At 33.2% G+C, this 13,416-nt stretch overlaps 1 protein-coding gene across 1 annotated transcript in view; it reads left to right on the top strand.

The window, feature by feature from the left end:
- Window positions 1-13,416, top strand: part of MCTP1 (multiple C2 and transmembrane domain containing 1) — a 397,320-nt gene that overhangs the window by 194,315 nt on the left and 189,589 nt on the right. Inside the window, exon 12 of the mRNA XM_049769129.1 lies at window positions 12,076-12,178. Coding sequence (XP_049625086.1) covers window positions 12,076-12,178 — 103 coding nt within the window. The remainder of the gene's footprint in view (window positions 1-12,075; window positions 12,179-13,416) is intronic.

The raw sequence follows: 13,416 nt of genomic DNA, 5'->3' as shown, positions 1-13,416 counted from the left end.
GCATCTTGGTTGTTTCCAGAGTCTGGCTATTATAAATAGTTTTGCAATGATATAGGTGTGAAGAAGGGATTTTTGAATTGTATTTTTGTGTTCCTAGTGTATATCCCTAGGAGTCATATAGCTGGATCGTAGGGAAGCTCAATTTCCAGTTTTTGGAGAAACATCATTTTGACCTTTAGGACTCTATAGTTCAGAAAGTGAAATAGAAGATAGAATAAGTACTCAGCGAACAATCTACGCTGACCCAAGTGAGAGGGAATATACATTAGTCGTGTGCTCAGATGTTATGCTCCTACTTTATATTTTTTATTTCTTTGAAACTTAAGTTGCTATTGAAATTCCAGCATCACATGACCCCGGAGCACTGCCTGAAGATGACTATAGATCAGTGATTCTAACTGAGGGGAGAGAGACTGTTCTCCCATTGGGGAGTTAGATACTTGTGAGGGATGTTAGTTGCCAAAATAATTATGGAGTACTTAAGTGATATTTGAAACTAGAATGTACTGTATTACTTTAAAATATTAGATATTTTATATTAAATATTATATATTAATTATATTATATTAATTATATTATATTAAATAGAGACAGGTTTTCTATTTTATGTGTGACTAAATTGAGATATCAGTATAGATTTATTAATATTTTTGAGGAGCTGGAGAGACAGTACAGTATGTAGGTCACTAGCCTTGCATGAACCAACCTGAATCCAACCTGGACTTGATCTCTGGTATCCATATAATCACCCAAAGCATCTCCACGAGTAATTCCTGAGTGCAGAACCAAGTTAACACCTGCGCATTGCTGGCTATCCCCCCCACAATTTATTTGATAATTATTTGAGCAAGTTTTATCCTGATATTAATGATTTTTGTTCAAGCCTTGTAAATGGCTGCTCTTATATAATAAATGCAGTAAAAAAAAAAAAACTCAGGTTTGCCTCTAAGAGCCTTTATTCTCACTGATTTATTTCTGTGATTTATTCTTCAATCTTTTTATCCTTACTCTGTCTCAAATAGAGATTCTGAGCACACCAGGCTTTTGACCAAATTCTTCTCTTTGAAATACTTAACTCTAGATATCCACTTTCAAGTCCTTCACTTCATTTCTTTTCTTGGCCTTCAACTTCTCCATGAGCCTTGCTCTGATCACCTCAGTTAAATGTATATAAGTTGCTGCTCCCTGACACTATTCAAACACTTATTCTGCTCTGTTTTCTTGATTCCCATGAACATGCGTCACTCTCTAATATAGTCTTAATCTAAGTTCTGCTGTCTAATGTGCATTATCTTCCTCTGCCCTCCTCATTCTAAATGAAATCCAAGAAAGCATAGATCACCCCCAAGCACTGTCAGAAGTGACTCTTTAGTACAGGCCTAGGAGAAAGAACCCGGAGCACAGCCAGGGTCAGGCTTGACTCACATACTGTGGGGAGTTGGGTCAAGGAGGAAAGCATGGACCTTTTCCTATTTTATTCATATGATGGGCACATAGTAGTAAGCCATCAGGAATTATTTGTTAAATAATTTAATATGTTCATTACATTTTTCTCTTTATCATTTTTAATAGTTTTAAGGCATTTATTAAATTTTAAGATCATTCATGGTGTCTTTTTTTGTTGTTTTCAGAATAGCCTAGATGTCTTTAAAATAAAATAAAATAAATAATTTAAATAAATAAATGAAATAAATAAAATAAAATCTTAAAATCTTTAGTAAGAAAATATATATTAGGTAGGCCTAGTTGGCCAAGAACCACAACTCTAAGCGGTCAATTTCTCTGCCACTCTAAAATCGGCTTCATGACTTAGTAAGAAAAGAAAAACCTTATTATCATTACTCAGACTCAGAATTAGGCCCAGTGGGAATCTGGCAAAGAGTGTCAGTTAATGTAATTTTACCAATCAGATGTTTAAAATATGTTTAGGTCAGTTGATGAAAAAGGCTAAGGTCAAAGCCCCATCTCCAGTGATAAAGGAAGGATTGGAAGATGTCTCCAACATACATTGGTCTTTGTTCTGAGGGACCCTATGGAATTCCCCCTACTATAACACTGTTATATGTTATGATTGAAATTCCAGTTTGTAGAAAGAACAGATGGCAACCTTGATTGTAATTTCAAAAAAAAAAAAAGATTAAAGTATAGTCATTTCAAACTGGCAACTGAGAAAATTAAACCAAAAGGCTTAATTTGGGCAAGTTAGACCCCAAGTAAAAGACCCCCATGGATATGAATTGTATTCAAAAAGGAAACCCTTTTTGTTTTCAGATATGACAAACAGGTAGTTACTGAGTTCTCAGAGCTTCTCACTCTTCACTGAAGACACAAATTTTTATAGCACATCAGATTCAGAAAATTGTGTGACTTTTCTGCAACAAAACGACCGTGAACAAAACCTATTGTTGATGGATCAGTATTAACTTCTATTCTGAGAGCAGGAATGTGATTCAGTATCATTTGAGTGACCTTCGTGCTCACACTAAAAGTTTTTGTACAAACTGAAGTTGTCCGCTGGGCCATAAAATAGGTAGCAAGCAAGTAAAAATGAGGCAAGACTTTGTCACAATTCTTTCTCAGTATATTCATGTTATAACCTCAAGAGCAAGGGTGAAGAATGAGAGAAAATTGGGCCATGAGTTTGTGCCAGTAAGTCCTTTGTGCTGTTGTTTGAGAGATTATCAGAAAATATGCCCATTGGCACCAAATCTGATATTTTGTTTTTATTGTTCTAGAAATGGGTTTTCACCATAAGAAAAATTGAATAGAGTCTATGCTCTAAATCTCTTATGGATTTCATTTTTATGATTAGGTTAAAAATAGTCCCTTGAATTTTAATTCATTTGATAGATAATCCTCTATTAAAATCCATAGAAAAAAATTGATCTTTGATATTCACTAAAATTTGGGTTAAAGCATCAGACTTAATAATATTTTAAGGTTCTAGTATATAGCAGTAATGTCATGTGTATCTAGAGTTTTGAATTCTAAAGACACTAATAAAGGTACGCAAGTTATTTAAGTTAAATACTTCTTATCACACATTTTATTTGTGTTATATCATTGTCCTTTGGTTCTAGACTTGTGATGAAGGAATAATGACCATATATCACCAGAATCAAGTTAATTGTAGCAAAATATTTGCTTTCTTTCCTTCTTGTTCTAGGTTTACAGTAAGATATCCTCCTTCTCATTGCATTTACTGCAAGCTTTACAACCTGTATTAGTGCACTTACACTCTACTTTATAAATAGATATTTCTATGTCTACCATGACCACTAAGTTGTGTGTACTTTTGTGAGCATCTTAATTATATTTCTTATTCTTATTGAGAAGAATATACACTCAATAAAGAACAAACGTATAAAAAGGTTTTCTTACTTCTCCATTTGGAAAATTCTCAATTTGGAAAATGTTATGTTCTCAAACAAGGCTAGGCTCTCTTTAGCTGTCATGGTGGCTAACACAATCAACCTCTCTACCTCTAGACTACCACTCCCCAGTTAGCTCTGCTATAATCTCTCTCTTCCATGCAGATCAAGATCTCCAGTTTCTTGCAGCATAAAAGAAAGAAATAGGCACTTGCTTTTTTTTTTTTTTTTTGGCCAAAATGGTAAAGGAAGAGCCCACAGGTGGACTTTATTTAGACTCATGACAGGAATGAGTAAGAGGGAGACAATAGATTGTCTAATTTGTGTTCCCATACACATCAGGCTTTGTAAGTCATCAAGAGTTATGAGACTGAAAAAAACACTTTAAACTTGGATGCTATTTTTATATGTGTTGTACTCCTGGCCATATAGTATTGAATAAAATTATTATGGAGGATGACTTTCATCACATTCGAGAATATTGCATAGACATCAGCACTCCATCCAGTAGTCAACCCTGCTTCTCAGATACTGTCAGCAAGCAAAGCAGCATATCACAGGATCTAACTAGGACGATAAAAGGATAAAATGAAGGAATAATTAAGGAGATAATTAATGGTTAGGTCCATCACTGGTTTTTCTGTGATTGTTTTCATTTGTTTAAGTGGCACATAATCAAGGCTGCAAATTTTAGGAACTGAAAAGCCAGTCATTTAAAGCATCATTTAGCAAAGCAGATAAGCACATTAACTATGTGTAGCCACTTTTTAAAAATAAAACCATGGCATGTACATTTTTAGTGATAACTTTATAGAATCTGATATTTTGTGTTTACTATTATTTTGGTAGAAATTGCTGTTAATTTTTAATAACATTTGAATTATACAGTGGCAGAAGGAGACCTTTTAAATTAGTAAAAAATGTAAAGACCTGATATTGGCATCCATTACTGATAACTTTTAAAAAGATAATTTTTAGAGGGAAAAGATAAAATTAAACATAAAATTGGGGCTAGAGTGATAGCACAGCAGTAGGGCATTTGCCTTGCACGCAACTGACCCTGATAGACCTAGTTTCAATTAGCATTCAAGTCAGGGCAATTTCTGAATGCAAAGCCAGAAGTAACCCCTGAGCATCACTGGGTGTAGCCCAAAACAAAACTAAATTAAATTGCCTGATCTCTTCTTACCTACTTATTCTCTTTGTCAATTTCTAAACATCTCAGGTATGTCTTGTTGAAAATTTCTTATCCTTGTTGAGAGTACAGGGAGGAGAAAGTTTAACTTGACTAATCTCAGTGAATTATTTTTCATACCCCCATAATATCAGACCTAATTGAGTTAAAGTGGAACATGGTCTAATCACTGATATTGATATTCAGTATTGATATCTATAAATCCCATTTCTTTTAGATCTAGATATATTCAGACTCCAACTTCTTTTTATCACCTATTACAATAGCTTACTAACTTTCCTCCCTTTCAATTCCATTGCTTTTTTTCTCTCTTTTCTCTCCTTTTATTTAAACACCACAATTACAGATTTTTTCATGACTGGATTTTACTCTTACAATGTACACCATCCTTCACCCTTGCACATATTCAGACACCAATATTATCTCCCACTCTCTTTCCTGCCCACCTCTGGGGCAGCATTTTACTCCTATCCTTCTCCACACCCCCCATTTTTCCCTTTAGGCACTGTGGTTTGCACTATTATTGATGAAGGAATACTGTGCCTATTTATCTTTGCTCAGCACCCAGTTCTTGCCCAGCATGATCACTTCCAATTTTCATTGTCATAATGGTCTCTTCTCCTGCCTAACTGCACTGTTCCACTATTTGTGGCAAGCTTTCTACCATGAATTATTCTACTTGGCCCCCATCCCTATAGTTTCTAGACATTATTACCGTCCTATCTTCTATTTTTCTTATATTCCACAGATGAGTGTATTATCCTATGTCTAACCCTTTCTCTCTGACTCATTTAACTCAACATAATACTCTCCAGATCCATCTAGGGATAAAGTTCATTGCTTTCTCTCTCTTGCTTCTCTCCAAATATCAGTGATCAGATCATGTTCTACTTTAACTCAAATCTTCCAAGCTCTCAAGCATTTAGAATTAAAGTTCATACTATAAAGGTCTGCTACCTTTCCCGTAAACCCTTTTCACCTTATTCTTCATTTCTGCAGTAACTGGTTGCAAGAATATTCCTAAAAACCCTACATAACCACTTTCCTGACCATTCCAAGATGTTTTCAGTTAGCACAAGCCCACTCTTTTAACTTCTTTATTTGCCTATGTGTCACTTTCTCTCTGAGACCTCTGGCATTCCTTTTAAAAATGGCAAATATAGGCATTAGATCTAGTTAGTATAGGAAGTAAAGCATTTTGTATGTATCTACAGCTACCACCCTAGTTCAAATATCTTGTAATTACCTCTGGATGGGGCCTCCCAAAGACCAAATAAATAATTAATAAAAAATGCAAAATAAACTCCTTATTTTCTATTTTAATTTTTCTCCTCAGTATTTACCATGTTCTAAAATATTATGAAATTTTTTCATGATCCTTCCCCTAGAAATTAGCTTCATCACATCAAGTATTTTAAGTACTTGGGTGTCTGAGGTCAAGGGAAGCATGGGTCTATTAGGTCTTTGCTACAAGGATGGCATAAAGAGCTGGTATAAGCTCTATATTCAACTACAGAGTCAAAAATACTGAAAGCAGGTGACCCAACCACAAGAATCAAACTTAAAAATGTATATGTGAAAGATTTTCAAATTACTTTGTTCAAAATAAAAATTATTTAATTAAAAAACTGTGTATGTCAAAGAGGCAACCTGGGTGTATGGTGGGGATGGGATTTAGAGGGAACCTGGAAGACAAATAGAGGGACGCTGACACTAATGGTGGGATCTGATGATGGACCATAGTATGCCTAAGACTCAACTATGTCCATCATGGTGTCTTCACCTATTAAAAACAAACAAACAAACAAAAACAATGAAAAGGATCACTAATTCCTAAAAAGTTATGAATTTTCAGTTAGTGTGGTCAAACACAAATTGTCTAGTTTCTTTCCATTCTCTGTAAATGGATATGTATTTACTATTAAGGATCCAAATTTCAAAGACCCCCACCAAAGATAAAAAACTTTTAGTCAAAATATTATATTTAAGTAAAGAAAATAACTTACATTGTAAAGTTAAATACAAAAGACAAGCATTCAATAAACAAAGATTAGAGTGTAAAAAAATTTTGTTTGCAATCTCCTCAACAATACAGACTGCTGCATGGTAACCAAGAATGATCTATTTGAAGATTTAAAAATAAATGTCTCTTGTAGAACCATACCGGTAAAGGGCATTGCTGGAGGGAAGTGGACACTGGTGAAGCGAACGATGTTCAAATACTGTATGCCAGAAACCCAGGAATAACTTTGTAACTATGGTGACTGTATAAAAAATTAAAAATTGTACTTGTTAAGAGAAGCTATAGTCAGAGAATTACCAAATTCATCCTATGCGTGGTCCACTAATATAGTGTGATTACTGGAAAAGTTCTTAGCTCAAGGTTTACTTTGAACTATGTATTATTTAAAGTGAGAAGGCACCGTAGAGGTATATGTAAACAGGTGTATGTATTAAATTACATACTATACTATAGGTATACATATATATACATATACATCGGTATACATATATACAATGCTCTAGGTATTATAGGTATATGTAAACGAGGACTAGGAATGTCAGTTTGAACTGGGGTTTAACTTGTAGCTCTACTATTCATTGCCTATAGGTTCTGGTGAGTTAAATATTATCCCAGTTTCAGTTTCCTCATCTACAAAATGGAAATAGGCAAAGTATTCTTTGTTAAGAATAGTCAACATGGAGGTAAGGCGTTTGCCTTTCATTTAGAGGGATGGTGGTTCAAATCCTGGTACCTATATGGTCCCCTGTGTCTGCCAGGGGTGATTTCTGAGTGTAGAGCCAAGAGTAGCTCCTGAGCGCTGCCGGTATGACCCAAAAAAACAAAAACAAAACAAAAAAAAGAATAGTCATAAAGTTGAACTTCTGGGGCTCAAAAAGCTTTAGATAGATAGATAGATAGATAGATAGATAGATAGATAGATAGATAGATAGATAGATAGATAGATAGATAGATAGATAGAAAGAAAGAAAGAAAGAAAGAAAGAAAGAAAGAAAGAAAGAAAGAAAGAAAGAAAGAAAGAAAGAAAGAAAGAAAGAAAGAAAGAAAGAAAGAAAGAAAGAAAGAAAGAAAGAAAGAAAGAAAGAAAGAAAGATAAATAGATAGATAAATAGATAGATAGATGGGTAGGTAGATAGATGGGTAGGTAGATAGATGGGTAGATAGATAGATAGATAGATAGATAGATAGATAGATAGATAGATAGATAGATAGATAGATAGATAGATAGATAGATATAGGTAGATAGATATAGGTAGATAGATAGATAGATGATAGATAGATGGGTAGATAGATAGACAGACAGACAGACAGACAGACAGACAGACAGACAGACAGACAGACAGACAGACAGATAGATAGATAGATAGATAGATAGATAGATAGATAGATAGATAGATAGATAGATAGATAGATAGATAGATAGATAGATAGATAGATGATAGATAGAAAGAAAGAAAGAAATTGAACTTCTCTGACCACTTGAACCCAGGATTTAATTCTCTGCATCCTATATAGCCCCTGCCAGGAGTGATTCCTAAGGCAAGAGCCAGGACTAATCCCAAGCAATCACTGTGTATGGTCCAAAAACAAACTGCAAATATAATAATCAGCATAATACTTAATCTTTATTGACTAATTCTTTTGTAAATATTTTACTATTATTTATTCTTTTGACCAAGAGTTTCTCTTTTCTAGTTGTTTTGGACTATTTTTGAGTCTAAATTTTATTTCAGTTTAAATGTTTTTGAAAAGCATTACTTAAATCTATTATTATAATGATTGCCCTGCTAGTGTACTATACATTTTGCTAGTTCCATTGTATTATCTCTGGAAGGAACCACTATTGTGCATGAATGAGGATCAGAGGTTCTGGTGTGAGTTTCAGTGTCATTTTCTCAGCCTTCAAAGTTTTGTCATTTCTCCCAATGTGGCTCTGGATTTAGTGCCTTCTACAGAGCTCTGGGAGTTCTTGAGATAGTTGAGGACCCACACAATATGATATAATAAGGGACTTAAAATATTTGAGATAAAGGCTGGAAAGGTAGCATGGAGGTAGAGTGTTTGCCTTGCATGCAGAAGGACAGTGGTTTGAATCCCAGCATCCCATATGGTCCCCAGAGCCAGGAGTAACCCCTGAGCACCGCTGGGTGTGACCCCCCCAAATATATATATAAATATATATATATTTGAGATGAGAAATGAGACTGTATGATCAAATTGCATGCCGTATAAGTGTAGATTTTAATCTATAGACACAGATGGGTTCAAAGTGTCAAATTTGAGGATAAATTTTGAAAATGTGTAAAATGAAAAAAATGTATATTGATTAGCTCTTGTCAGTGAGTCCAGGTTTTCATTAAATATTGTGGTCAGCATAGAAAAATAATAGATGTCAGAGAGAAAATAAATCAGTATAAATGAAAACTGTATTAAAGAGTAGTTTTTGCCCATGAAGTATGCACTGGAATTTAGAATAGTAAAATGACTGAGAAGTAACTTCAGAAGGTGCTCAAACTGCTTTTTGGTATGAGAATAGTTCTTCTAGTGTTTTAACACCTTTACTACAAAGGGGTGAATAAGAGAGTAATGTAATGATGATTGATGTAATTAATGTTCTGGAGTAAAGACTAAACCAGAGGAAAATATGGGTGGTTCACTGCTCCATGTATATAACTATAGTTAAGACTAATTTCTTCTCAAGTTCTGAAAATGATAAAGATTAAGAACAAATTTTGTTCTTTAAGGTCTTTTAACTAATAACTGACTCTTTTACTAGCAAATAAAGATATAGTAACAAAGAAAAGTGGTGATTTGAAAAACTTTCCACGGGGCTAATTTGAAATCTTTTAGGTAACTTACTGTAATTCCTGTTGGGAAAAGAAAAAATAGGAAATATTTTTACCCTTTTTTGTGTAAGTTTCAAATATATTTTCTCCTGAGACACTGGTCTTAGAAATTTGCTCTTGTGTTTTGCTATTGGAGAAGTAGTATAATTTTAACAAAATCTATTGCACATTGTTGATCATTCAAAGGCAAGTAAAGTTAAATCAATGGAAATAGAATAGCTATTGTAATAAAGCAAATGAAAGTCACAGAACCAATAGCCAAAAAGTGCTTTATTAAAATGAGAACCTAGGAAGAAAGTGAGAATTATCCTTTAAGTTAATGTTCCCAAAGCTAGTCATTTAAGCTAAAGCTCTATCTAAAGTGAAAGCAAAATTGTTCTCTTTTGACATAAAATAAATGTACCATAAACATTACTTTAGTTTTTATTCTCAGTTTTACAGGTATATGTTTTATTTTTCCAGTTCTTTATATACTATTTGATATTGTAACTTATTCCTCTATTCATATGTTTATATCATGCTACCAAACACAAAAGTAGGTGAAAGAAGATATTTAATATCAATCTTAAGAATAAGTAAGATTTGGGGCCGGTGAAGTGACACTAGAGGTAAGGTGTCTGCTTTGCAAGTGCTAGCCAAGGAAAGATTGTGACCGCGGTTCGATCCCCGGGCGTCCCATATGGTCCCCCCAAGCCAGAGGCAATTTCTGAGCGCTTAGCCAGGAGTAACCCCTGAGCATCAAACAGGTGTGGCCCAAAAAACAAAAACAAAAAAGAAACAAACAAAAAAAGAAATAAAAAAGAATAAGTAATATTTGAAAATTGTTTTATTCAACTTTTTATGCATATATCTGAAATTTAGGGGACAGGAATATGTAGTTGATAAAATCTCTGGCAATGTGTTTTTAATGAAAAATGAACTTTTATATATATTTTATATATATAAATATATATTATATATATATATATATTTTTTTTTTTTTGGTTTTTGGGCCACACCCGTTTGACGCTCAGGGGTTACTCCTGGCTATGTGCTCAGAAATCGCCCCTGGCTTGGGGGGACCATATGGGACGCCGGGGGATCGAACCGCGGTCCGTTCCTTGGTAGCGCTTACAAGGCAGACACCTTATCTCCAGCGCCACCTTCCCGGCCCCAGGAATATGTAGTTGATAAAATCTCTGGCAATGTGTTTTTAATGAAAAATGAACTTTTATATATATTTTATATATATAAATATATATTATATATATTTTATATATAATATATATATTTTATATATATAATATATAATATATATAATATAGTATATTCCATGGTGTGTGTGAGTTGTAAATTGGTATGGTTGCAGGTAGGGCAAGAGAAATGAAAAGCTAAAGGGGAAAATATAGTGTTAAATCACAAGTAAACTTTTTACCACACCTCTAATACTTGCACTCCTTTATTCATTGAAAACAATTCCAAGTCCAAAAATTGAGACAGTTATAATAAAGTTAAATTAAGAAATTATCCTGTGATTTGTAAGGACACTGAATTACAATATGGAAAGTAAATACGCTGCTGTGTGAGAATACATAGTTTATCTGTCATTGATAGCTAATGATTCCTTCCTATTAACATTTAATTGAAAATCTCAAATTATATTTAAGCTTTCAAAGAAATGTAAACTGCTGTGACTACAATTCACAATACATTTAAAACAATTATTCTTTATCATTAAAGTTAATAATATGCACATTAACCTCTTATGTAGTGTAAATCAATATTGTAGTTTAAAAGATATGACCTCTGGACAGCTTTGTCTAAATATTGATTTCATTGTCATTTGTATAAGATATCAAACAAATTACATGCTGCACTAATATCATTAATGCTGCCCCAAAGAGCCTCTGACTTTATGGTTTCTTATAATACAAGACTTAGCATTACAAAAATATTGAAGATATCCCAAAACTGCTATATTGAGTGTGGCAGAGTTGAGTCACTGTGAACAGATGAAAATATATAAATTCTTTTCTTTTAGTTGGCCAAAAAAGACTACTCTTTAACATGTAGATTGGGTGCTGAGTTTAAGTTTCAAATGGAAGAAATTTTTCTTCAGTGTAACTTATTTTTTGGTGATGCCTGAGATATTTTAGAAGATAATAGTAAATCCCAGAGTGTTGAAATTCTGCAATTTGCCAAAATATAAACTTGTTTGTAGTTTTTTATTACAAGTTGCTAGTGAGGCAAGACAAGTTGGAAAGATCAGCATAAAAGGGCCAGCTGAACCTTTGAAATGGCCACTATAAAATTCAAAAGAAAATAGGTTTGGATGGTTATGCATCACTCATAACTGGTAGATATATCATTTAAGTAAAAATTAATTGCCAATTTGTATATTATCTATTAAATTTCATCTCTTACATTTTGCAGGTTATAAATTGCTGTGAATCACTCTTGTTCACCAATCACTCTTGTTGCTGCTGTTCATTTTAATTTTTTGAATTGTGCTTTCCTCTTTGAGTTATATATATATATATATATGTATATATATACATATATATATGTGCTTTATTTTTAAAAATGTAGTATCAAAATCATGACACTATAACTTCTGGGTACCATTTAGAGTAAAAATGCCTCCCCCCAAATCTTTTACAGGTAAAAGTGACCCATTTTGTGTGGTTGAACTGAACAATGATAGACTCCTAACACACACTGTCTATAAAAATCTCAATCCTGAGTGGAACAAAGTCTTTACATTGTAAGTAATTATTAGAACTCTTTTCAAAAGTATTTTTTTAGAGAATTTGTATGTATGTTGATTCTTAACTGGTTAATCGCTCAAGCCATCTGATCTGCCTTTGCTAGCAACAGTGAATTTCATAATTATGTTACCTTCCTGGTAGTGAATCAAACCAGTAATAAGGGTATGCCATTTTTTTCTTGAATTTATACTTATTTTTTTCGAATTTTGCTTTTCTTTTAAGTTGATTAAGGATTAACTGAATGCCATACTACTTCTTCCTTTTATACTTCCTATTGAAATTCTCTCCAATTGCATTGACACTAAGGAGGACAAAGCTCTATTTGTTCCATTGCTCAAATCAGCAAACAATCCAGGCTCAAATTCAGCAGATGCTTTTTAGTTTTGGTGTGTTGCATTTTAGCACAATAAGAATGTTAAGTATTGTCCTAGTTACCAAAACACTCTGAGTTAATTTTCCTTTTGTTTGAAATAGTTTGTCAGTTTTTTGGATTGTACACTATAAAAATCGCTCATGCTATAGAGAAGTATTTCCTAAGATTTCTCCCCCTGCTCAAATGAGCTATAGAAATAAACTCTGAACAAAGAAGAACTCTCCAAATAGAAGTACTTCTTCGAAGTTTTCTAACAGTTTTATTTTCTTGTATCTGAGAAACTGCTAATTCTCATGAATTTTTTATGTTTCTCCTTAAGAGCCAGTTACTAATCAACTTCAATAATCTGACCAATTTATCTTTAAGGAACTCCACATTTTACAAGAGATGAAAGCCTAATCAGGGAATTTATACACTTAAAACTGCTGAGGAGAGGTTATTTTTTCTGGAATGCATAATTAAATTAATAGATTTGATTATTATCAAAACCATTAATTGATTGTGCCCTGATAAAACCTGTTCTCACATGTGGTTGTGGTCTTTAGTAATGAATATATTTATGTTTTGTTTTCTCTTAATTCATGTTTTCTCGGTAAACACTTTGATCAAAGAATCAATGCTGTCAACAGTTGTGGCTTATTTACCAGAAACAAAAATATGAAGAACTCACACATTTGTTTATTAACTTACGTTTCTCATCGGAACATAATGAAACACTATTTAATTTCTAAATCTGAGGGAGGTACACTAGAGAGAAGTGTTCTATTTCTCCATTCTGTTTCAGTGTTGGTTAACTTTTAATACTAATCCGTGTTTTAGTGAGAGCTATAAACAAAATTGTAGATATTTTAAGATTAGAAA

This window comes from Suncus etruscus, chromosome 2 (genome assembly GCF_024139225.1).
Source record: "Suncus etruscus isolate mSunEtr1 chromosome 2, mSunEtr1.pri.cur, whole genome shotgun sequence".
Lineage (NCBI taxonomy): Eukaryota > Metazoa > Chordata > Mammalia > Eulipotyphla > Soricidae > Suncus > Suncus etruscus.
This window is presented reverse-complemented; position numbering and strand designations above follow the sequence as displayed.